The sequence below is a fragment of the Zonotrichia albicollis genome, chromosome 4, assembly GCF_047830755.1.
Source record: "Zonotrichia albicollis isolate bZonAlb1 chromosome 4, bZonAlb1.hap1, whole genome shotgun sequence".
NCBI lineage: Eukaryota > Metazoa > Chordata > Aves > Passeriformes > Passerellidae > Zonotrichia > Zonotrichia albicollis.
In genome coordinates, this window is record NC_133822.1 from 7,010,609 (window position 1) to 7,036,005 (window position 25,397).

The 25,397-nt window shown below is 44.1% G+C and overlaps 1 protein-coding gene across 1 annotated transcript; it reads left to right on the plus strand.

Annotated features, from left to right (window-relative positions):
* The first annotated feature begins 768 nt into the window (after positions 1 to 768).
* On the plus strand, positions 769 to 24,760 carry PROSER2 (proline and serine rich 2). Its single transcript, XM_074538731.1, has 4 exons — positions 769 to 907; positions 10,009 to 10,223; positions 19,905 to 20,157; positions 21,040 to 24,760. The coding sequence occupies exons 2-4, from the start codon at positions 10,089 to 10,091 to the stop codon at positions 22,032 to 22,034; spliced, it is 1,383 nt and encodes a 460-aa protein (XP_074394832.1). The 5' UTR covers positions 769 to 907; positions 10,009 to 10,088; the 3' UTR covers positions 22,035 to 24,760.
* The last annotated feature ends 637 nt before the right edge of the window (positions 24,761 to 25,397 follow it).

Below are 25,397 nucleotides of genomic sequence, written 5' to 3' on the forward strand. Positions count from 1 at the left end.
GCCCAATCCAACCTGTGCTTGAACACTTCCAGGGATGGGGCATCCACAACTCCCCCGGGCATGATCGGGGCGGGTTTCACCTCAGCGTTCTCTGAGGCAGCCAAAGGTGCCACTGTCCCCTCTCCCACTGTGCCCACCATGGCTCTCTGCCCTCACAGGGTGGCTGTGGGGACCCATGTCCCCCACACAGTGGAGGGACACAGAATCACAGAATCGGTCAGGTCAGAAGGGAGGAAGCACAGAACTTTGTCCAGATACTTCTGGAACATCTCCGGTGAGGGAGACTCCACACCCTCTCTGGGCAACCTGTTCCAGTACTCGGTCACTGCACAGGACAGAAATTCTTCCTCATGTTCAGGTAGAACTGCTGGGCATCAGTTTGTGCCCTTTGCCCTCTTGTCCTAGTGGGTGGCACTCCCGAGCAGAGCCCGATCCATCCTCTGACACCCTCCCTTCAGATACTGATAGACATTGATGAGGTCCCATCTCAGTCACCTCTTCCCGAGGCTGATCAGGCCCATCTCCCTCTTTCCTCTCAAGTGAGATCCTCCAGACCCTTGACGAACTTCGTAGCTCCAACACACTGGGCTCCGCTCCAGGGACAAGGCAGCCCCTCAGCCCCGGCCGCACCGCAGCCGCCTTTCGGCAAGGCACGCTCCCTTCCCTCCCTCACGCCCTGCCCCGAGCGCCGGGACAAAGGCGGCGGTCCCGCCCGGGCGAGGCGGAGCCGGACCAGGCTGAGCCACCGCCCGGCCGCTTTATCCGCCCGCCGTGGGTGGCGGCCGGCGCAGTGCGCATGAGTTCGGGGCGGTAGCTCGGCGAGCCCGCGGCGCTGCTCTGACCACCTGCCTGTCCTCCACCGGGGCTCATTCCGCCCTCGGCAGGGAGAGGTGCGGACCCAAAGCCGGTGAGTGCCGCCCCTCGTCGGGGGGCTACCCTGGCCCTGCACGGGCCCCTGGCTGAGGGGTCCTCGCTCCCCCGGGCTCGTTCCCGCGGCTCTCGGGTCGCTGGCGTGAGGGGGCGAGCTCGCCCCGCTCCATTCCGCCTGCCCCCCGTTCGGTCTCACTGTGGGGAGAGGCCGCCGAGCTGCGCGCCCCTGCCAGCCCGCCACGGCAAGGGTTCGGCGTTGCTCTTATTACTCACTAATGGATTTTTAATTATTCTTCCCTCCTGTTCCAAGAGCAGCGGCGGCCGGTGCTCCGTGCGCTGCGCGGGCTCTGGGTGGCGGGCGGGACCGGGGTCAGGGACCGGCACAGCCCCGCAGAGCAGCTTTGGGCTTGGGGTAGTTTTGGTACATAGGTGGGGAAGAGAAAAACTATCAGCAAACTGCTGTCCTGCCGCGTATGAGGCTTTGCTTCCCGCTACCGAGCTGTTAAGAATTTTTTACCCCTGTGGATTTCTTGTTCTTCCCCAGCATGACGTAAAATTTGCTTCTGCATATCGGCAACTTTAAGAAAATATGTTTTAGTAAAGGTTTCATACCGGTAAAACTTTGATGTCTGCTGTTCCTGCCTGACTGAGGGTGATGAGGAACAGCTGCCTTGTGCCTCCTGTTTGCTTTCCGAGTGTCTGCAATTTAGGGTTCCCATTGGAAAAGCTGTTTGTGCAAACACTGGCAGATTCTAGTTCAGGATACTTTTCCCCCTTCCTCCTGTCAGGTGCCTTTTCCATCCGGCGCTGGTAAGCATGAGAAGGCTGGTGCTTCTTAAGATCTTAATCTGAGGTGGTTCGGGTGAGGTTTAGTGCGTGTAAAAAGAAAGCACAGCCTTAAAAACACTCCTGGGATTTTCAGTAATCCAGGATCTCAAGGGCATGTTTCCTGAATAGTTTTTGTTTTTAGTGTGGCAGCGAGAGGAGGTTGCTGGAAGTGGAGCTCTCTTGTGCTTGGTCCTGTGCATGGGTGTAGCAAGAGATGATTCCTGTGGTAACAAGCATGCAGATGAAATAGGAAAGAAATAAGACAGCCTCTTCCGAAATTTTCCAAACATCTTCCAAGGATTTTAAGCTGTAGCAAGTACCAGAAATGTAACAGCTACTTCCTTTCCCCTCCCTTTTTATGAAAGACTTCTTTCTAAACCCTAAAGCTTAAGTCTTAGCTTTAAAAGCTTTTGCAATTTCTGGCTTATGCTAATAAAAAGGTATTATTTTAAGACTTTGATACAGATCCTTGACTAATGCAGCATTGTAGATAGCCTTCCTTGTACAGGCACTACTTAAACACATTATGATTTGGCTTTTCTCCTTCCTTTACAGGAATTACTGTTGTATAAGGGGGGGAGCTGATGTTTAAACAATAAAAGGGTAAAAAAATCGTTGCTCGCTTGAGGCTCTAAGAAATGAAGATATTACTTATTTCTCAGAAGTGGAATAGATTTTCCCAGCAGTGTCCTTCTTATCAAGGATTTGTTTGGGGCTTTTACTATAGGGAGTGAATGAGTAGAATGAAGTTTTATGACGAGAAGTGCAAGTAATGCCTGGCATTAGGAAGGAGCAGGGAGATTTCTATATTGCATCTCTGTTTTGTCAGTAGTAAAACTCCTCTCATCCTGTTAGTTATAGCTGCTTTTTCTCTGCATGCCTCTGAGAGAAATATTAACCAAGAATGCTGGCAGACAGATTGCTGGTTGGATATAGTGACTGGAACAACTCAACTCCTGAGCAGTTGACAAGTCTCAGGCTGACTGACCTTCTGAAATACTGGAGCATGAAAATAAATGAGCATATGAATGTGGCTTTCAAAGCCAGCCAGACAGGCTGTTACTGTTACCAAATCCTCCCTCCTTTTTTTTTTTAATTAAAAAATGAAAGCAAGTGATTTTAATTTCCAGGATAACTAACTGCTTAAATATATTCTTTTCAATTGGGTGTGTATGGATGATCCCTGTACCAAGTAAAGTCCAGGGCCAAGACTATACTGCTCTTCATTACCAGTGCTGTTTTCAGCTTTGTTTACCTTGGGCAGGCAAACCTTTATGTACTTACATAGGAATGATATGTCCAAAATTAGTTAATTTTTAAAGTAAACACCCATGCTTTGTGCTTCAGACGTCCTCTGCTTTTTTCCCCGCACCAGCAGAGCAGTCGCAAAAAGAAACTCAGGAGAGCAGCGTAAAATCTACTTGTGAGACTGTGACACAGCTGAACTGGGGCTGAAAATTGTCTTGCTATCCTTAAATGCTGTGTAAAACAGGATTTGGCTCACCATTGCTATGAGTGTAGCAGCAGTTACATAATGAAACCCTAAACCCCAGCAATGCTGCACCTGTAACAAGACAGAAGTTGACTAATTACAGAGGCGTCTGTGCCTGAAATTGTTTATGTACACTTCATGGTTCTGAAGTGTTGGCTGTCACAGATAGCACCACCCTGATGTTAACAGGGGAGATTTAAAAAGAGTAACTTGAAAAGAATGGGACTCTTTCCTTGTTGAAATTTGCATGAGGCAAATTGAAGTCAGAGCAGAGCTCAGCCATCTCCTGGATGTGTTTAAAGGCCCATGTGGGCCTGGAGAGGCAGCTCTGGTATCACATGTATTTCTCCCACTGAGCAGCTGCTGGTCATCAAATCTCACCTGGAGAGTCCCAGTGAGAGCCTTAGCACTGCCCTTAATCTACAGAAAGGTAACTGCTTGTCACTGGCTGGAGTTTTATTTTTAGTTGGGGCAGGAAGTGATGCTGTCACTGTAAATGAGTGAGAAATGTGAGCGCTTGAGGGATCTTTGGTGCTTTAATCCACAATGTTGTGTAGGAGCCTTTGCCACTGGCCTTCATTTTGGGCACCAAGGTTCAGCTGGTGCTGTTGCTGATGTAGTGAATGGGAACAGAGTTTATTTGCAAGGGAAAAGGCAAAGATGTGTGGGCACCTCTTTTCCCATCCTGAGGGTGGACCAATGTGCATCATCAAATCCTGCCCTGGTATTCCACTGCCTTGGAAGAAGGAGCATTTCCCAAACACTGCAGGGAGCAGTATGAGGCAGTGCTGAGCTGTGCTCTTGTGCTGCCTTGGTTGGATGTAACAAAGTCTCAGAACAGTAAAAAGGATGGTCTGGAAAATCTAAAAAGACCAGTTAAGAATGAAGCACAGTATGGATTCCTCGTTTCCTGGTATCATCAGGCTTGGATTAACGTGGTCAAAGGTGTGACCTTAGGCATTGTTTCTAAGCAAAGCATGATTTGGAGAATTCAGTGTAGTAATTGAATTACTACTTGGGTGCTGAACATGTTGGTTTGTGATTGTTTCCTTTCTTTTTAAGTGGTTGCTACATTTAATTTGAGATCCAATTCACGGAACCATTTAAGCGTGTGATGGAATGTCCTAGTGAAGTCAGACAGATTTAAATTTTACTGAATTGACGCCTTGCCCATCTAGTTCTTTCAGAAATGTATGTACACAGGATTAGTTATTTCACTGTTGGCAGCTCTCACAAATTCTGGTGCGAGTTGTATGAATGACATTCAGTGTGTTTCTTGAGGCTCCAACTTCCAGATTTAGAGGACTGAGAGAATCTTTGTTTTTAGCTCCAAAACTAACGGATTTTGTAGCTCCCCAGCCTGTAAAGGAAAGTTTGAATTGTCACAAGTGTGCCACAGAAACCAGAAAGTTTAAAACAAAATATTGGGGTTACAAACATAGAATTCTGGGAGACTTGCATGGTTTTTGTCACTCTAATTACTTTGATGTAATTGCACATCTGTCATGGGCTGCCATGAGAGCCCCCTGAGGTCACACTTGGCTAAACATCGTTCAGTCCTACTTGTCACCTGTTCTGCAAATCAATATTGATGTCCAAGGAAGTGTCTATAAAAATGCTGTTGGCCTGGCTGTCATTTAGTAGACCTTACTGTCATGGATTCTTTGTGTATTTTTTTTTTTGTTCTTTTTCCTCAACATTTCTATTTGTCTGGCCGTACTATAGTGACAGTCCCCCTCTAAACAAGGACAGGAATGTTTCTGGGTTACTGGATGTTAAATAGCCATGACTGTTTCCAACACATGGGATTTTTCATGAGCAGATCAAAACTGTGAATAATACTCAGTGTTATCACAAGCTTCTACCCTTAGGATATGGAGAAGAAAAGTCAGAATTTAACCATGTTTGGCCAGTTTTGGTTTACCTTGGTTCCTAAACATCAGCTGTTGTTTGTTGTTACTTCTGTTTTGTTTTGTTTCTTTCTGTAAGAACAGCTTATTAATTTACTGTCTGATTCTGTGGGATTTTTGTGTTCAGCAAAACCTCATCAGTTTATCCTGTGTGCTGCTGGAATCAGTCAGCTTGCCTGTGAGGTTTGGTGTCTGTAGGCAGTGCTGTTACTTAGTCCATTCTTAGTCTGTTCTTTTACCAGAAAGCTTCACTCTTACTGTATATCACAAGAGTGGGCTTACCCCTAAAGCTCAAGGATTTACTCAGTGTTTCACATCCTGAAGGAGGTAAGGAGAATTCACTTGCTGGTACCTCTGTTCAGAAGGAGGAAATGTGTCCACCAGAACTAACCATCAGTTTTGAGGAGTTTGGAACAGTGGCTCAGTGAAGACATGGCAGTGCCAGCTGCTTTTGTTCAGCTGTGGTCTGGTACAGCTGGTTCACAGCTATGTTGCAGGAGCACTTAACACAAGGCAGAATCCAGGAGGTTGTTAGGCACAAATACCTGACCTGTTTTGGGCAGCCCTGTGGTCTCCTGACCACAGCATGCAGGAATCTGAATGAATTCCTGCTCTCCTTTGCCTTGTTTTACTGCTCTGCTGCCAACTGAGGCTGATAAAGGTCTCCAGTCTGCTCCTGTACCATCATTTTTATAAAACCCATCCCATGGTATCACTTCTAAACACCACAGTGTGTTTCCAGATGTTTTTTTCCAGATGCTTAACTCTCCAAACTCTACCACCACCATGGAGTGTGAGGTGACAGACAGTGTGTGCATTGCTGTGTCTGTGCACGCTGACACATTAACCCAGCCTTGAGCTTCACTGGCCTCTTCTTCTGTTTCAGTTGAATCACTGAGAAAGAGTTGGTTAAGAACAAAGCAAACTCTGTGTGATGCTCAGAGTGCAGTGAGGTTTAGAAATGCATCTTCAGAAATGTTTCATGCAGAGAGTGTTCTAGAAATTGTATGTATAGTGAAAGGGACTGTTGGATCTTGTGCCCTTTTAAAAATGCATGATAATTTTCTAAAAATTGTCAACTCACCTTAAGTATATTGTGCAGTTAATGGCCTGGTGCTGTCTGCTGACTCTTGGCTCCTGGCTTATGTAGCAGTTGATTTTTAGCATTTAAATGTCTTGCACTTTTGTGGGATTGATCTTTTTGCCTATTAAGCTAGTCTTCAAACAGGATTGTTAATAAAAAATTCTTTCAATCTCCTGCTACTATAGTAACAGTCCCTTGTAAATGCTAACATTGAGCTTCAGTGAAGAAGTAACCTTAGTCAGCAAAACTCTAAAAATATCCTTTTTGAAAGGACTGACCACATCTTATCTTTGATGGGAACTTAATACATTCTCTCTGAATTATTTACCTCTGTCAAAGCAAAATTAAATCTTTGGAGGTGAAATTCTGTGCTAACTTCAGACTCTTTCAATTTCCTCCTTCTACTCTCTGAAAAACACGTATGGTATGTGACTTGTATTGTTTTTAATATCTCATGAAAGCTATCTCTAGTGTAACCAAGAAGTGATCACTTCAGATGATAGAATCACATCTGCCCTGAGATGCATTTCTGGTTTAATATCTGGATCCTCTCTCCAATAGTACAGTTCCTGTCACACTTCTGTGCTCCTGTGTCAAGATCTGATATTTTTTTATTATTAATCCCTAATGGTACAGGCACACATCTCTTAAGCCAAGCTAAAAAATACCCAGCTACAGTGACTGAACAACAAATCCCATTGTGAGCAACTTTCATATTTAATGCATCTCTGAAGGTCAGGAGGAACAGCTGCCTGTTGTCCTGCTGTTCCTTCTCTCTGAGCAAGCTTACCTTAATTTTGAACCCTGCTTGTTACCTTGGCAATCCTACTGAAACAGGGGGGTCTGGAAATTCACTGGAACCTTGACTATTTCTATCTTAAACTTATAAAGTCCTTCCCTTAATAGAGATGACATACAGAGGGTGAAGGGACTTTAGTGTTAAGCATGGTTAGGAGAGGAATTTGTCTGTAAAACATGCTGTGTGTCCTGCAGCAGTGCTGGGCAGCCTCACATCAGACACTGTACAAAGGTGTAGGAGTTTCTCAAAGCATAAAGAAACAGCAAAGGGGAGAAGAAATAATGTATGTGAGTGGATTATGATTTTATTGACATGTACCTTTGATGTGGTAAAGGTGATGGTAGAAGGGGAAAAAAATCTTCCCCCCACCTTTTCTGCAGGCTCACAGAGCATTGCACAGCTCTCAAACTTTTCTGAAATGAGTAAAAGTCCCAAAGAAGCCAGAGCTTCTAACACAAAAGCAGGGCCAGTGCTGTAATGTTTGATACTGGCTCTTGTGTGGGTGGCACTCTGAAGCAGTTGCACTCAGTGCCTTCAGTGATTGTTCAGGAGCTTTGTGAAACCTCTGAACTGCAACTCCAGAATGAGTAATGGGAGCTTGCTGGGAGCAGAAGTATTTGTTGTTATTTATAATCTGTGGCTTTAATGTTTGTTGCTGCTGAATCTGGGTGTTCCTGCTGTCCTGAATGCAGATAGCCTACCATGAACTTAGTCCTGGTTAAACTGAGGTATTTCTGTTAAAGAAAGCAGAAAAATACTCTTAAATACTTCTCCCTCAAAATCTGGGCCTCTTGATTTGTTTCTTGGTAACATCACTTAATGTCTTCTCCTGGTTATTCTTTAAATGTGGGTTTTAATTGTGATATCTATTGTAATCTGCAGCAGTGACCTCTCATAATACAGTCCATAAAATGTTCATAGTTTTGAGTGTAATTCTAGAAATCTCACAGTTGTCTGTAGCATCTCTGAGGGACTGAACAAACATGGCATATTCAGTTTATACTGGGGACACCTGGATAAAAAACTTGATGCTGCAACTTAAAATTGCTGAAGAAGAATAACATTTGCCATATGTTGGATGTCAGTAGAAGTACTCACCTCTTGCTGGTCTCTCTTCCATCTGGACATCACCTTGACAATCACAGGATGGAATCTGAAGTCAGTGGGAATTTTCTGTGAATTTCAGCGGTGTCAAGATCCTCTGATAGACCTGCCTTCTAAAAATTAATATATATTTGTTGAAGTGTAGGATTTCGGAGGAGTCAGGATTTTTCACTGATAATGTAGGCTTCCAAAAATTGCATCTATTTTCTTGTGTGGATGTGTTTGTGTGTGGCTTTTCAGCACCACGGGGTTTGTTGTAGATGGAGCTGCTGCTGTTTTCCTGTTTAGCTTTGTGCAGCAGCCAAAGGTACAGCAGCTGCCTCAGTGCTCCTGTGCCTGCCTGTCCTGAGGGTTTCAAAACCAGGACCATGAGCATCTCTGGCCATCACTTAAAGCCCATTATCCTGAGGATGCATTGTATCATTGACAGCTAAAGTTCTTAATAGAAAAAAAGGAAGAAGGTTCTTTTTGTGTAGAAGTAAAGCTAAATTTGATCATTAGACCTAATGATAAGAAGGGCTATGAGATGGTTTTGCTGTGGGTTGTGGCTGTGCTGCCAAGGCTGCTTTGTGTGGGAGCTGTCCCCCAGGACACGCTGGTGCTGCGGCACAGGCAGGCACCTCTGGTAATGTCATCGCCTCTCCTGGGAGGAGGGATCAGCGGGATGGAATTGTTGCTCGCTATTGGCAGATGTTATCTCACTGCTATGAAACACTAATCAGCTTACCAGAAGGCTCTGGTTTCTCAGCCCTCAGCCCACAGCTGTGGGGAGCAAGGAGAAGTAATCCGATTGAATTGGAAATGCAGGCTTGGCTTTGCTTCTCGTGTCGCCTCTTGTGCCATAATAAAGGGAGAAGCACTTGGGAAGCAGGAGCATCTCATTTAATTTGTGCAGTGTCAGGGGAGTGGTGTCCATTTCCCAGCTGGCTGCATTTGGCACCTCAGAGCCAGCTGTTTTGAGGGATGTGTCACTGCTGGCCACGGGTCACAGGCAGTGCAAGGATGGACTGTTAGCAAGCAAGGCAATTTCTCATTGCAAAGGGTGCTTTCATGTATTGCAGCCAGAAATGAGCTAGGTTCTATGTTTTGCCTACCCCTGCTCATGCTGTTAGTGCACTAAGATGACTTTTGTGTTTGTGTCCTTGAGAATCAAAGAAAAACTTCTGCCAGAGTATGTTGGGAGATGACGACAATTCAGAGGTTTTGCAGAACTGGGCATTGGGAAAGCTTAAAAAACTGGGGACTTTTCCTCTAGTGAGTGCTGGTGCATATGCCTCTTTCAGTAAGTGTCTTCTAAATTTACAAGTACTGTTTCTTCATGGCTGAGTGAAATAAAAGCTCTTGATGCTTTAAAACACAATTTGTAATGCTTTGATGCAAAAATGGCACCAAGTTCTGCTCATGGATCTTTCACCAGGAGCAGGTGGCATAGAGCTGCTTCAGTAGCACGAGTTAACTGCAGCAGTGTTAGGAAATGAATGGGGTTCTGTTTCCCTCATGTGATCCCATAAATAGAATTCTTGTTTAACACCAAATAAAGATAAAAGTACTTGAGCTGTGCCAGTTGGTATCTCAGTCAGTGGGATTTTATTACTGTTAATGATGTGCCATAATGGAAAACACAAACTGAATTTGTAGGACAAGGATATATGCAGGATCCTTGCTTCCAACTGTCCATAGACATCTGGTTTGGAGGCACAAGAGATGGGGTACAGAACCTTTCTATGCTGAATTTTAGTCATCTTTTTGATCAAAACCAATGTTTTAAAAGATGCCCATAAAGCAGTAGACGTGTTTCAGGACATAAAGATATGCCCTTCATTAACTTGTGTGGGATTTTTTTTACCATTTATTTTCCATTCCTTTTCAGGTGTTTTAAGCAGCAGATTTAACCCAATGCCACATTGTTCTCTGTTTCCAGACATGAATAAAGCGAGCAGCCCCACATAACACACCCATGGCATCTGTGCTGCATCGGGATCCATAGGTCACAAAGGTGTGATGCCCAGGAATCTCCTGGTGGATCCTCCTGAAATGGCATCTGAAACCTCTCCAGAGCACACTCATGGGAGCATGGAAAGGGCTGGCACTGTGGAGAACCATGGCAGCCAAGCTAGGTGCAGGAATCTTGCCTTGGTAAGTGTTTAATGAGCCTTGTGCTTAGTGATACAGATTACATTAATAGCTCTGCCCCACATCACACCATTTTTGTGTTATTAAGATTGATTTCTGCCATTTCTAATCCTAAGTGGTTGCTGGTGTTGTCTCGGTTGTTAAACTCAAAGGGCAGAAATAACTTCTGAGCTTTGGTATAACAGCTTGTTATTCTGGTCTGATTGTCTCAGAGAGCCAGGAATGGCAGTAAGGGCTGCTCTGCCCTTGCTTTCTTAAACAGCTCATAAAGAAACTTAAGGATAGTGGTGGTTCTGCACACTGCCTTTGCTTAATCTCTTTGTTGACACTCCTGAATAAAGGTCTCAGCTTATTCCACCTTAATTAGATGAGTAACAAATATGTCACCATAAACAAAGCTGTGCTTGCATTAGTGAGTATGAGTGTGTGGCCATTTCAATCGTTAGTGAGTAACTGAGGGAGTAGGATGCACTTCTGCATTCTTCCCAATTAGCAGAGTGAATCAGGAGTGAACTCAACAGTACACTGTGTACTGACAGGCTAAGCCTAGAAAGTGCAGGTATGGTTCCTTCCATATTTTTTTTATCATCCCAACCATTTGCAAAACATCCATTTTTCATTGAGGGAAGAGCACACTGGTAAACGTGCTTGCTTGGAAATTTGAATATCTGTCTTGTCTTAAATATGGAATTAGGCTTTTTGTCTCCTTCCCTTTGCCCTCCCAGATAATTTCCTTTTAATATGGTAGTTTTCTGTGAAAAAGTGGCAAAACCTGTATTTATCTGTGTACCTCAGACACACTCGTGGTTTTGTGCTATTTTGTGAGCTTTTTGGCACCTGGAGGCAATTCAAATGCAGGTCCTTTTTTTTGTTGTTTCTACTGAAAATACTTACTGTTAATATGACACTGTATCCTTCAGCTTGTGTTGCTAGTTAAAACACAAAACAAGTATGACAAAAGTTAGTTCCTTAACTGTTTCTGATCTGTTCTAGAAAAAGTTGTGAAGGTTCAGGGTGGGAGAGGTTAAGTACATCATTTGGACTCAGGAAGTTAGTGTATGTTGTTTGTTTTATAGAAGCTGGTTGAATTTTAGAGAATTACAGTGGAAGTAGTACTTTGCTGGAGAATTACAACTTTATTTTACACAGAATTGTAAGTTAATTTTGCTTATTACTCTACCACTAGTTTCCAGGTTAAGAGGTAATAGTCAATCATATTTCCTTGGGTTTTATTCTTAGCAGGCATGAAACTAGACATTTGAAAAAATCAGTATTAAATAACAAAGCCATGTATAAATCAGTCTGTACAGTCTCATTCCAGGTCTGCTGTGTCAGAAAATGCCATCAATTCCCTTCGTCCAAGATCCTAGATCCTGCCATGTGATAACCCATGTGATGATGCATCAGCTAGATTTGGAATCCCTTCCTACTCTGTAATGCAGTCATTTATAGATGGAGTAAAAGTTAGCTGTAGGCTTAGGCAATTCCCATCAGACCTGGGAATTAGCAGTTCACAGAGCCTTTCCTTTGTCTTCAGTTTGTGCATGAAGACAGTGAATTGTGTACCAACAAATTTGATTGGGATGCCACAGATCCCCTTTATGATTTTATTTCCAGCAGTGTAGGAGGTGGCATGTCCAATAAAGCTGGCAACTGGCATGTGTGGAGTAACAGGCTGGACAATATGACATCTTAAATGCAGGCATAATTTCAGTTTCTGATTTTGAGAAGGGATCTGTGTTAAACTGAACATGAAGGAAATTCTGCCTAATTGCTGGAACATACTCCTAGAGAAATTATCCTCTTGCTTCAGCAGTTTTGTTATGAAAGTTTAGATGATGCAGAAGCTTTGATGGCCTAATGAGAAGAAGGGGGTGGACAACTTTGTGTAGACAAAGAATTTCTATTATGCCAGTTCTGAGAAAGGTGGAGATGTATTTTGAGACACACTGGACCTTCACTAAACCCTGGAACACGAGCAACTAAAGACCTGACTGCCTCTTCATTTATCACTGTCCTGGGCCTGTTCTCCTAGAGACATGGCAAGAAAGGTCAGGGTTGGCTTTGATATTTTGGGTTTTTGTAATGGCATTGCAGAGGAAAGAAGTGTGACAGGCCCATAGTGCTGCAGGTTTCTTCCTACTTGATTGTAAAAATACCAGGCTCTTAAGCTTCTCAGTGTCAGACTGCAATAGTTACTAAATATAACCTTTGTATTGCATCTGTGGAATTCAAACAAACCCAGGGATGTGATAATGGGGACAAACACTTGGACTGGCTTTAGCCTTTGCTGACTGCTCACAGCTGGTTTGGCTGACTCCTGGCTGGTCCTGCATCCTGTGTGTCTGTGCTGGCACTGCTTGCTGGGAACTGGTTGTCAGTTTAGGCATGACCAGGAGATGGACATCAATTGCCATGTGCTGAAAAGGTTTTAAAATTCTGTATGTGGGATCCCTCCCAGTCAGCTGTTGTCACTTCAGTTTAATTTTGCCAAGTATCTCAGCTTCTCTTACCTATATAGTGATGCTTTCAGTTATCTTTGACAACTGCCTCTAAGCCAATTTTTTTTTAATGGAAAGCAAGTGATTTCATGAGTATTTCCATAGAAATTACAGATGTTCAGGTCTGGGCTTACTCTGCCAAATCTGTCACAGCAGGTTGAGTTGAGATGGGAGAAATGTATGCCTTGATATCTTCATCTCAAATGAACATTAGTAACCATAAAAGCTGTTATGTATGAGGACTAATTTGCACACATATTTTGGTTTCTTTGTTAAAAGATGTATCCATACATCTGCTTGACAGAAGTGTATTCTCCCAATGCATGGAATAAGTTGCACTAACCCAAGGGTGAGGGCAAACAAAAACACTCCAAAAACACTCTGTTCTTGGCAATTCAGCTTCCAAAACCCAGTCTGTAATGACACTGCCAGACACGTGTATAGGAATTAACTTGCCATGAAATACAGTTGCAGCAATTTAAGGACACTTAATTCAAAGCTAAAACTAGCTCTTGGGGTTTTTTGGAAGCAATTTGCTTTGTTGCATTGACTGAATAGGCACAGACCAGCTTCTTAAAGCCAATCCTTCTCTCAGTGCTTGTCTCTGGTAATTGGACTGGGTATCTGTTCTCAGCCATGAGTAACTGCTTTGGTTTCTAAGTGTGAGTGATGTGCTGGGACAGTTGTGCTACCTGTGAGAGCCATGGCAGAGGTGCTGCTGTACCTGAAGTGAGCTGTGCTCATTGGAACTGCACTAATAATGTGCACTAAGCTGTGCCAGTGCCTCAGATCTGTTGCTACAACTTCAGTACTTTACCTTCTGTATCTGAGCATGTTTTACTGAGTGGTGGCTTTGAGGGATAGTGAGTTCTTGTTATTCTTGGTGGTTCACAGTGTTTTATTTTTTTGCCTTTGGATCAGACAGATCCTTGGTTAATGCCACAGTTCACCTCCACTCTTTTTGGGGCAGTGGTGACCTCCAGAATTTGTTCAAGTGACTGTTTCATTTGATCACTAATCAAATGGCTTAAACTGGGAGAGGCCATGACTCTGAAGAGATTTTGCTTGTTCTGATTGTTATTTCTTCAAACAAGCTTCCTCTCTGGCTCTAGCAAGACTTCAGAGCCAGTCACTGGAGATGGTTTGTCACCCCTGGATCCCTTGTGTGGTACAGGTGACATTCTGAGCATAGACATGAGGAGCAGCTGTGCTGTGAGTAGTCTGAGCTGGCTCAGTGTTTTGTTTCACACCCTCAGCCATTTAACTCAGGGGTGACCTGGTTGTTTTGTAGTTATGGTGTCTCTTGTAGCCTAAAAATTTGTTGTTATGATCTTTATCCTTTTTGGATCAGTGCAGGTAATTCAGATGCAGCAGACCTGGCATTCTGGTGTGCCATGTTGGTATCTCTTTGCCTCAGCCTCCCTGAAGAGAATCCACTGGGAATCCAGTGTGGATTTAGGGGTTCTGGAAAAGGACAGGTCATATCTGTTAGCCCTCTGCCACCTTTTTTCCTCACAATTTCAGTGAGTCTTGTGATACTGAGCTGCACTTCAGGTACATTCAAGGGAATGTCCTGAGAAAAATGTCCTGTTGTATAATTGGTTTTTTCCCCCTTGACACTGACACTCCATAGGATTTACTGTGCTACATGACCTTTCACCGTGTCCAAGGGCTTTGCCAAATAACAATACACAAAAAATGAGAAGAATTTTTGACTGTTTGCTTTGTATGGCTGTGGCTGCCTTGGGGCAGGTGGAGGCCATTCCTGACAGGGTGTGGAGGGAGCTGTGCTGTGCTTCAGCCACTTGGAGCTGGTGTTAGTGTGAGCTGGAAGCAGCGTGCCTTGGGAAAATAGGAGCCTGACTCCTAGCAAGGAGTGATCTTGCTGTAAAATGTGCAGTGAGAATACAGATCCTGAAGGCAGCTTGGGCTCTGTGCACAAACTGTATCATTGTGCTTCAAAGCAGGATCTGGTAGATGGAGATTATTGTAGCAGGTGGGCAAATCTGCTTTTTAAACCTTGCTGATAGACATTCCTAGACTTCCAGAGTGTTTTCTTTGTATATTCCACTACTTTTCACTGAATACTTGCATTAAAGTTTCTGTAATGTCAAAGTTAACTTTTACTTGTCTCACCTTCAGTGAATGCAAAGGAGATTTGTTGCAATTATATGGGTGGTCAACTTTTTATATCTTAAAATACCCTCAGGGACGCAGGGCTGCATCTGCCCACCCCCATTCATTCTCTCCTGTTGAAATGTAACATGCTCCATTATTTGAGCCTTCCTGTGCAGCCAGGCTCCCAGCACTCCGTGCTTTGTTCTGGACTCTGTCCAGCTTGGCTGCATCCTTTCCAAAGTTCAGCAACTGAATCTGAACTCTGTGTTCCGAATGAGGATGTGCTGTCATGTCATCACCCTGGTTAATATATCCCAGAATGAGATCTGCATCCCTCAACAGCAGGTTTTTTTCCCTCTTTATGGCACTTAAACTGACAAACTCACAGATTGCACAGGTGCCTTGCAGTAACTTCATCTCAGCATCGTTTTTTTTGTTCATCTGTGGGTTCATTGTTGGGGGCCGTGTCATAAAGGTTTCAAATCAAGGTTTGTGACATCTTGTGCTTGCACCTATTGGTCAGGTCAAGAACCCTCTCTTGAGAAATGAGCTTGGTGTGAAATTACTTGATTTTTTAAATAAAACTTTAGTGACTTTTGCCTGAAATGTCTCCCCGTTTTTTTCAATGTTGTTCTAACAATTTCTTTTCCCCTTTAATTTCTATAGGCTGATCAGCCTAATTTTGTTTATCAAAGGGATATCTTCAGAGTTTAAGTAGATATTCAGCTTGCTTTCTTTAAAAGTAGGTTAGGAGTAATTTAGTCAGTTTATGACTTTAGCTCATCTAATTTATCTTTTAAGTACTTGTGGATAATTTGTTTCCTCACTTAGGACCTATTGATTATATGCTTTGCTGCCTCTCATGAAGCACACAGTACAATTATCCTCATAAACTGAAGAAAACAACACTCAATATTATAGTCTTCTTCACCAAATGGAATGGTATTATCAAAACCATCAGATAGTGGGTTGTAGAGGAAGCACTTTTTGACACAGCACACAATTACACTCTGGAACTCCCTGCCACAGAATGCTGTGCATGCCAGTCATTTCCATGGCTCAAACAATAACACAAATTCATGCTAGAAAAGCTCATTAAGGGCTATTAAATACACAGATGCCAATGCATCTGGGAAATCTTTGAGCCTTGTGTTGCTGGAAACTGGAAGGATTTAGGGGAAGAAAAAATACACCCATAAAACATAGAGCAACACCTCCCACAACCTCCTGTGTGTTCATAGCTGCTGGAGGCTGCTGAGCTGAATGGGATTTTGGTGTGATCCTGTGTGGTAGTTCATGTTCTCAGCTGTAACTCACATGCTTCCAGCTTCAGTAACAGCAGTACAACCCATTCCATTTCCCTTTCCTGGAAATCCAGTCACAGGCACTTGACTTCTTCTGAGCTAAAGCTTTTTTGTGTGTTCTGGTACAGCCCCTGCACGCAGGGCTTTCCTTTTCACCCCTTCTGACAAGCAGAGCTGCCTCGTTACTCACAGGCTGTGGCCCAGGTGGTGCTGCAAGGCCTTTGCACTGCACCTCAGAATGGTTTGCTCCCTTCATGGTTCTTTTGAGAACCCAGTCCCTTCCTTCTCATGGAATTGTGCCTGTCAATTCTTCAGTGCTGTCAAGTGATTGATAAATCAGTTGAATCTGGCATTCTCCTGGTATTTTGCTGGTTGAAGTGTGGTTCCTTAGCAGGTGTTAAAGATTTTTTTTTAAGCACTGCAGATGTCTTGGGATTTCCTGTGGTTTTCTGTTTCTGTCAAAGCTGGGCTGGTCTTAGGATTTTAGATCTGGATGTGATGTTCAGGATTTCTTCAGATGTGCATGAAAAATTGTGGGCCTCTGGATATTAAGTCAGGTAGGAAAGGAATCAATGAATCTTTTCTATGAAATAGATTCTATTATTTTCTTTCTCTTATTTCTTTATTTTTCTTCTTTTATACCAAACAGTCTTTTAACAGACTCTTTCCTGTTTGGCATAAGCAGGAAATGTTTGGCTGCAGAGAGATCTAAAATATTAATGCCAGCTGAGCATACTCAGCTATTTCAGCTGTTTTCATCCCAAATTTCTTCTGTCTGAGCAGTCCTTTTAATCCTCCTAATTTAATGTCATTTAAAGCTGAAGCACAATATTCAAGTTTCAAATTCAGGCTGTCTTTTGACAGTAGGTTTAAAGTTTATAGTGGTAGGTGTATGTGAGATTTAGTTTAGGGAGATGTGTTTGTGTATCAAGAGTAGGCAGTAGATGGAAACTGAGGTGAATAACTCAAGTAGCTGAAAAGACTTTTCATCTATTAAAAAGTACAGCTTCATTAAGAAAAAAGGAGCATGGAAAGAATATTAACTGTTCCAGTAGTTGGAATATATGGAAAATTGCAAATAGACTGGGTAGCCTTAGTTAAAACTGGCACCTTTAAGTTACAAAAATTCCTCCCATCTTTCTGGAGGCTTTGCTGTAGTACAAGTAGTACAGGTGGGAATAAAGCAAGTCACTGCTTGCTTTACATCTCTGAGCTCCTTTGGTTTGACCAGCCTGAGTAGGTTTTTTTTTTTCCACTGTGATTTTGTGTCTAAAATGGGATTGTTTCCTTGGCTGGCAAACTGAAACATATCTGGCCTGAGGGAGTTTCTATCCAGACTGGATGCCAGTGCAGTGCCCTCACCTAACACTGCCTGTTCTCCAGAGCTGTTGGCTTTGGTTTTGTTGTTTGTTTTGTTTGGTTTTTTCTGATGAAATGTGACATTGATCATCTTGAAGGGAGACTGCACGGGGAAACAGATTGAAGTGCTAACAGAGATGAAATTGGCCTTTCACATCTTGGTATGCTATTTATTACAAATGTGTTTGCAAAGGGATGGTTACTCAATTTGGATCCTTTACCTAAAGGGACACAGCAAGATCCATGAGAGATGGTTAAATCAGGCAAAACTCTCCTGCAAGTCTCACCTGTCATGGAAAAATGTTCAGTCTTGCAGCCCAGAAAAGGATGCAAGGAAATGCATTGGGAAGTCTTTGCTTCCTTGCTTTATTCTTTGCTCAGCTCTTGATGAAACAAGTTAAACTGATGTGGGAGCAGTTTTTTAGGTGCACGCACTAACTCCTGTACCACACTCTGGATTTGTTGCCTCTATGAACTTCTCAAACACAACTCCCTCTTCTTTTCCTTTGCCTTGGAATTCTGGCTTTTGCAATGGGCTCACCCTCAACAAAGGCTCCTGGAGTCCTGCTCAGCTCCAGCTCAGGGCTCCTTTCCTGTCATTCTCTCGCCTGCTAGACATAGCAGCCCTATGAGTATTTGGGTGGGGAAGGAAGGAGATTGCAACATCCATTAAGGAAAAAAACCACACACACAAAAACCCAAAAAAAAAAAAAAACACCAAAAAAGGAAGGCTTGTCTGTCTCTTGCTTTTCAAGTGCAGCTGTAAAACTTTCCTTGGCCTTTGAAACCTGCGTGTGGTGGGTGCGAGCCGAGGGCTACGTCAGCCTTTGAAGTTCATCTTTTAAACCAGCACTGGCAAATGGCATCCAAATTTCAGCTTTTGTAGCAGTTTTGCTGCAAGTTGGAATAAGTTACTTACTCTGACAGTGCACTGTGGATATTAAGATTAAATTAGAAATAACCACACCTCTGTACATCTTTCCCTCCCACCAAATGTACCATTGGCCACGCAGGCTGAGAGCCTCAAACCATTTATTTTCTCATCTGTAACATTCTGAGTGCTTGGAGATCAACTGCCACTGGGTACAATGCAGCACATTGTATTTCCTAATCTATAGGCATTATTTTGGTACAGAGCTATGTCATTCTTATTTTTAGTGCTGAGAATGGGGATAAAAGCTTTGTTTGTGCAAGGAGTTAACAGGTAGAGCTGCACACAGGTTTTTTTAGTCTAATCTAATGTAAGATGATCTGAACAGGCACGGTGAGTTTGAAGCAAGTTGTGCTGCCCTAGCAAGAACGTGCTACCTCTTGAATATTTGTACTGCATACCTTTATGTATTTACCTCAATTCTCCCAGCCCTCCACTGAGAAGGAGCCTTTTTACCCTGTCTGCACGTGCAGTGAGGTGTCCTTGGCACTTCTTGTTGAGTTACTCACAGCAAAGTTTCCAGTATGTGCTTGGCAGGGGAGAAATTCAGTCCAGAAAAGGGAAAACCTCACTTGACTTTCAACAATATATACTTGCATTCCAGAACTTACACAGGGCTCTTGGGAAATGTCTTTCCTGTATCCATTGTCTTAATGCAGTGCCTTTCTTAATCATTCTTTGTCATCTCCAAGCTTCTGGAAAAGTGAGTGTTTCCCAGGGTGGAGGGAAAAGAGAGCATTGCTGCCCAGCTTCACAGAGTGATAATGTGGTAATCAAGTTAATTAATAGCAGTGACTCAGAGAAAATGAAGACTGGATAATCCATGTGATTATTTATCACTTCTGTGGTCTACAGGATTATTTCCTGCTGAAGAAAATAGCCCAAGGCACAGTTCTGCTAGGGACAGGTCTTCATATTTGTTCTTGGGTTTTCCTTTCTGTAACTCAAAGGGAAAATCTTTACAAGTCCTCTCCCTCCTTACTGCTGCATCTTTGTAATCTCTCGTGTACCTCTGGATAATTTATAGTTTGTAGTGACAGAGACATTTCTCAGCTCCAGCTTTGCTTCTAGAAGTTAAGTCACCCTTGGGACTTGAGCAAAAAGGGAATCAACCCATTTCTGGGGCTGTCCTGAGTGCACCTTTCCCTCTCGTGTTGTTCCCCAAGCCTTGTCCCTGAATCTGACACAGAACACAGTTCAGAAGAAGCCATCCTAACCCCTGCAAAGGCACAGGTGTGTGTAGGGATTTTTATATTCTATTTTTATTTTTTTAGCAGCTCTCATGACTTTTATGATCTTTCAGTAATTTTCTCTGTGCAACTCAAATGAAGACTCCTTTGCTAAACTAAAGGATGTAATTCCAATTGCTGCTGGTTTGGTTTTTAATTTTTTTTGTCCTCTAGCATTGTAATGTCTTAAATGTCTCTTTGGGAAGGTGTCAATCTTTGTTTTTTTCCTTTGTTCCCCATAGGATGATGAAAGTTTGAAATACTTAACTCATGAAGAACAGGATGTTCTCATGTTCTTTGAGGAAACCATAGATGCCTTAGAAGATGACTTGGAGGAGATGGCCCTGCGTGACAGTGGCATCCACTGTCAGTCCCCGAGGTCAACAGAGGAAAATGTGTCCAGTCATTCAGAGACTGAAGATATCATTGACTTGGTGCAGTCAACCCCTGAGGGCAGTGACCATGAGGGCCCTTCCAGCAGAGACACAGCACCAGGTAATTGGTTTCTTGTGAGTGTGGGTTTTCCCTTTGATCCAGCCCAGACCTATTCCAGTTCTCTGTAGAAACTGCTTAACAAATTCTGTACTTTCCTTACTACCTCAAAATAAATTTGTTACTCATAAGGAGCTCTAAAGACTGATTTTTAATTTGCCTTGGGGTTTTTGAAATTCTTGCTGCTGCTGTAACTTTTTTTGTAATTTTTCCTTTTCCCTGATGGTGGTGATGCATCTGGTGAAGTTGTTGGTTTGCTGTCTCAATCCTCTGCCTGGGACTGAGTTGTCACTGTTGTGCACAGTCATTGCAACAAGGCAGACTGCATTCACCAACCTGCTCATGCTCTGCTCTTCCCCAAGACATTTTAAGATTTTTCCCAGGAGTTTTAAGATAGCAGATTGTTTTCAGTGTTACTCTGTGGCACTGGAAGGCGTACGATCCTATGGGTGAGTTTGTGACAAGGTAGCATATGGCACTTGTTTCTGTCACCCCTCGTGTGTGTGCTCTGTGTTTGGACAATGAATCTATCAGTGGGACATAATTTGTCCTCTCCTGGCTGTTTTAATAAAAAATAAGAACTGCAAAACTCTCATGGAAGAGCAGCCATTGAAGCACAGTGAAGCAACACAGACTGTGAGTGAAAGGCAGAGAGGGCTGGGATAGTAACACATTGTAAATCATTGTAAATCATTGTGGTGATTTGAGCTATGGCATTGCCTAAGAGATGCCATTGCTGGGACTTCTCTTAGAGTTTCTTCTGGCTCTGTGGGCTGAGGTTGAGTTAGAAAGGTAGGGAGGGGGATAAATGCTGAAAGAAGCATTTTAGCTTGCATTCTGCTCTATGTGAAGAGTTAATGACATCTCTGCTGCTTTGCCTTTTAGTGTTGGATGCGCCTGGGAGAGCCGAGAGCCCTCAGCCGGCTGTACCTGCTGCCCTTCCTCCACTCCCCTCTGCACCGCCCCCAGCGGTGTCCGAGAGCCTTCCTCTTCCTCCTCCACCCCCTGCTCCAGTGCAGCACCCGAAGCTGCTCCGTTCTGTGCCCACTCCTCTCATCGTGGCCCAGCAGATGTCGGAGCAGCAGCAGGGGGAGAGCCGGGCGCGCTTCCCCGGCGCCCTCGGTGCCGGGAACCCCGACAGGAGGAAAGGCCCGGTGGCCAACGGGGAGCATTGCCCAGCAGCCAAGCACCCTCCTGCCCCCGCCCCCAAGCTGCACCGCTTCCCCAGCAACATCAACATAACAAATGTCAGCGGCAAGGAGTTCAGCGAGACCATTTCCAAGGCGGCGGTGAACGTGCAGGAGCGGCGGGCTCAGGTGCTGGCCAACATCAATGGGGGAGCTCTTCTGGCAGCTGAACTGGAGGAGAGGCTGCACAAAAACGATTTCCTGTCACGGAACAGAAGCTCTTCCCTACGGGATCTCTCCTCTGAGCAAACTCGCTACGAAGCCCTGACCAAACTCGGCCTAGTCAAGGGAAAGCCAGCTCAGGACCAAGTGGACCATGCCCCCAGCACTCAGCAGCCTGATGTGCAGCCCAAGCAGCCAGAGGCTGTTACCAATGGATACCAAAACATCAATGAGATTTTAAAAAGCGAGCCCAGCCCTTTCCTTCCTATGGGCAAAACTGTAACAATCAGACCAGAGGTGGCTCTTGCCACTAACAAAGTCAGCAGCCCACAGCAGAGCACAGAAAAAAGTTGCAGTGATTATAAACAAGCTGGTGTAAGCCTGGACATGAGGAGGAGGTCGGGTTCTCTGCCCAGACCTCCAGGGTTTCGATCCCAAGGGATAACGGTGAAGTTTTCCGGCCGTGGCTCCACTGAAGAAGCCAGGAGAGAGGCACTCAGGAAACTGGGACTGCTGAAAGAGACTGCCTAAGGTGGATGGGGATGTTGTGGCAGCAGGGGGAAAGTCATAGCATGGCTTTGTGCTGGAACACTCCCAGCAGGATTGGGATCAAGTGGATTGGAAGAAAAAAGGGAAAGTTCTCTGCTTCAGGCAAGCCAGGAAGGTATTGAACACTGTGGAATGGCCACTTGTGTTTATCCCAGGACTGGCACCACGTAGGGCCATGAACAGCAGTGGGGTTTGGCTCTCCTTCCTACAGAGAAACTCATCTGTTGCTCTTTGTGACTGAGAGGAATTTTATTTAATTAATGCTGGACTGTAGCAGGCAGCATCTCGTTAATGAAGTGTACAGTGCAGTATTGTTGTACATAGCAAACTGAACAGCAAATCTTGCTTTTGCTCTTCTTGAAGCCAAAACAAAGAGCTCTGTCTGTCCTGCCCACATGTCTGTCTGTCTGTCCATGGGAGCTCGAGATAATGTCACAGCTGAAATTTCTGACAGTGTGACGCCCTTCTGTGACTTTTTGTTGTCTGTCTTACCTGGCTTGGCTTCTTTCCCTGCCAGTAGTGGAGTCTTCTGCTCCCTCCCTCTCCCCTTGACTCAAACTGTGCCCAGGATGGCTCCAGCCCCGGCCTTCTCCTGGCAGAGCAGCCCAGGCTGTGCAGGGGGACTGCTCACTCTGGAGCTGCCCTCCCCTCCCACAGCTGCTCCTGTCACACCTGAGTCACCCACCTGCCCAGAAAGGCACCTGGAGAGCCCCAAGGACATGCACTGACAGCCAAAGATCTCCTGACAATCTGTGACCCCAACTGCTCTGTCCCAGGGAGGATCCAACAGCAGGGAAGCCATAGGAACAACTTAACTCTGTACCAAAAGCAGCACCTGTATGTTAAAAGTCTTCTCTTTCACGTTGGGGTTCCTGGGAAGGAGCTGCTACTTACTGAACAGTAGCTGTACCACACAAATTCTGTTACTGCTAAAGCTGTCATTTGGTCTTCCTGTACTTTGACAGCCCTGATAATCCTCTGCTCACAGCCTTATTTCATTCTGCCCTGCCAATGCATAACAGAAATTACAGCCAAAATTCTTGCAGGCTATGTGGAGTTTCAGGAGAGCTGCACACCTTTCCTGAATGGTCCAAGTTGGTGGTATTTTGCCTTTGTTCAAAACACAAGCTGGTAAAGATGGTCCCAAAATATGTTTTGTGTGTTAGTATGTTTTTGGGTTTTTTTAATGTGGCAAAGCTGCCCTTCCACATTGAAACTCCTTCCCTTTTTGTATTACCTGAAAACATCAAGAATAGCCACTTTAAAATCAAATGCCAAACTCTCCATTTTTTTGTTGTTGTTATTCCTTCACGTTTGATTTCTCAGTGTTTTGGATTTTTTTCTAAAGGGAAGAACTGACTTAACTCTCTGCACTTTCTGAAGCCTCGACCAAGGCACTCCTTCTCCAGAGCAGCTGAGCAATAAACCTTGGAGAAGGAGGGGTGGCTGCAGCAGAAACTGACACACCCTTTGGCGAGGAGCATAACTGTGATAAACAAGTTTGTAGTTCTTGTGATAAAGTATTTCAAACTTGCTGAGCTGTACCTGTAAATGAAGCTGTCGTGAAGGAAAAACCTTTGTGTCATTCTCAACCTGCCTCATAAGTTAAGGGGGTTTTTTTGGTTTTTTTTTTGTTGTTTTTTTTAAATTATCTGCTTGCTGCTTAAATTTTTATTTGTGTTGCTCCGGTATCTGGCTGGTTCTGTTATGTAGTTCCTCTTTTCAGCGTTTTCACTGGGTAAGTGATCATGTTGCTCATTGTGACAGGCTTGCTATACATAAGCAATCAGTAATTAAAATATGTGGCTGTTCCTGGGCTGGCAGAGCACTTGGGCATGCCTAATCCAACGTGAGAGGTGCTGCTGAGGCCAGAAAAGGCTGCTTGTGTGCTGCAGGTAAAGCACAGGCTTGTTCTGCTGGGCCCTGAGTCTGCAGCCCCAAATCAGAAACACTGGGAGCACAGAAAATACACCCAGGCACGTGCTGCACTGCAGGCTGGAACGCAGGCTGACATGTGGATGATGCATCATAATTTATTAACATAACCTGATAAGTAAATTTAAATATTTCATGGCCTTTGTGCTTTTGAATCCTGGTGAAGCAAATTCTTCATTAGGAATGTGAAGTGCGTCCGAAGCAATCTCCACATCTAATCATTGCTGCCAGCTCCTCTGGAGCTGTTTACAGCTGAGAGTCCTTGCTAAGCAAACGAGGGGGATAAAACCCTGACACTGTTTCATTGAAATTCAGTCTAGTTCAAGAACTCTGTAATGTCACTCTACTTCAAAATACCCCAGATAGTTAATATCTCAAGTTGCTGTATGCTGAATTAGCTGGATCGTGTTCTCTCATCCTTTGTGCAGGGCTGTGTCCTCAACTGGTGGGAAGTGAGAGTCAGATCTGCATTAGGGAAAGCAGATTCTGCCCAGGGAGGACTTGGAACGAGGTATTCATTGTGGCCCTTCATCATAGCAGATAAATTCTTCTCTGTGCCTAAAACTGTAGTGAGTAAAGCCATGTACTAAATGAAGTTAAGTCTAGCTGCTAATAACCTGTATATAAATTCAGCTCTATTTTGTGTATCTTGTTTTGTGTGTATATGTTGCTGTGATTTTGCTTTCTTTCCCTTTGTGCTAGAGGTAACTGTCTTGCACAAATCTGATAAATCATCTGTTAAACTAGAATAAACCCAATGAAATGATGGCTGATGGGAGGTGCCATTGTGTTCTTTGCCACCCAGCAGCATGACTCCTTTTGGAGGAGGGAGGTGACTTTTTCTTAATGGCTAATACTGATTTAATAACCTTTCATTTTGCAACTGTGGATGTGTGTGAGCCAGAGCCCAGCCCTGTCATGGCAGTGCTGCAGGAGGGACAGAAAAAAAAGCCTGTGTCTGATAAGAGCAGTGTATTCTCACTGCTGTGATCAGTGTCCTTGCCAGAATGAAGTTCATCCTGAACAGTGTTTGAATTAGACAAAAGCCTCTCTCTCACAATGTTTTGCATTATTAAAATGACCTTTCCAAGAGGAAAATTTTATATGTGAAAGAAGAATCACATCTTTGTTTCCGAGGCTGTTACCATAAGTGAGCGTGGTCCTGCTGAGTGTGGAAATCTTCCTTGTTGCACAGGTCAAAGTTCCCTGTCAGAGAACATCCCTGCCCATCCCTTCCACATCTGTTTGCTGCTTTTCTGTCTTTTGAAGGAGGATTTCTATGTAAGTCTTCAGGTGTTGTTGAGCATTTGTCCAAACATTGTGTGTCATAAAAGGGAGACTAGAAATCACTCTAGAAAAAAGAAATACTTCCATTTGCTTGAGCTGCTTTTTCATCCCTGAGGCTGGCTG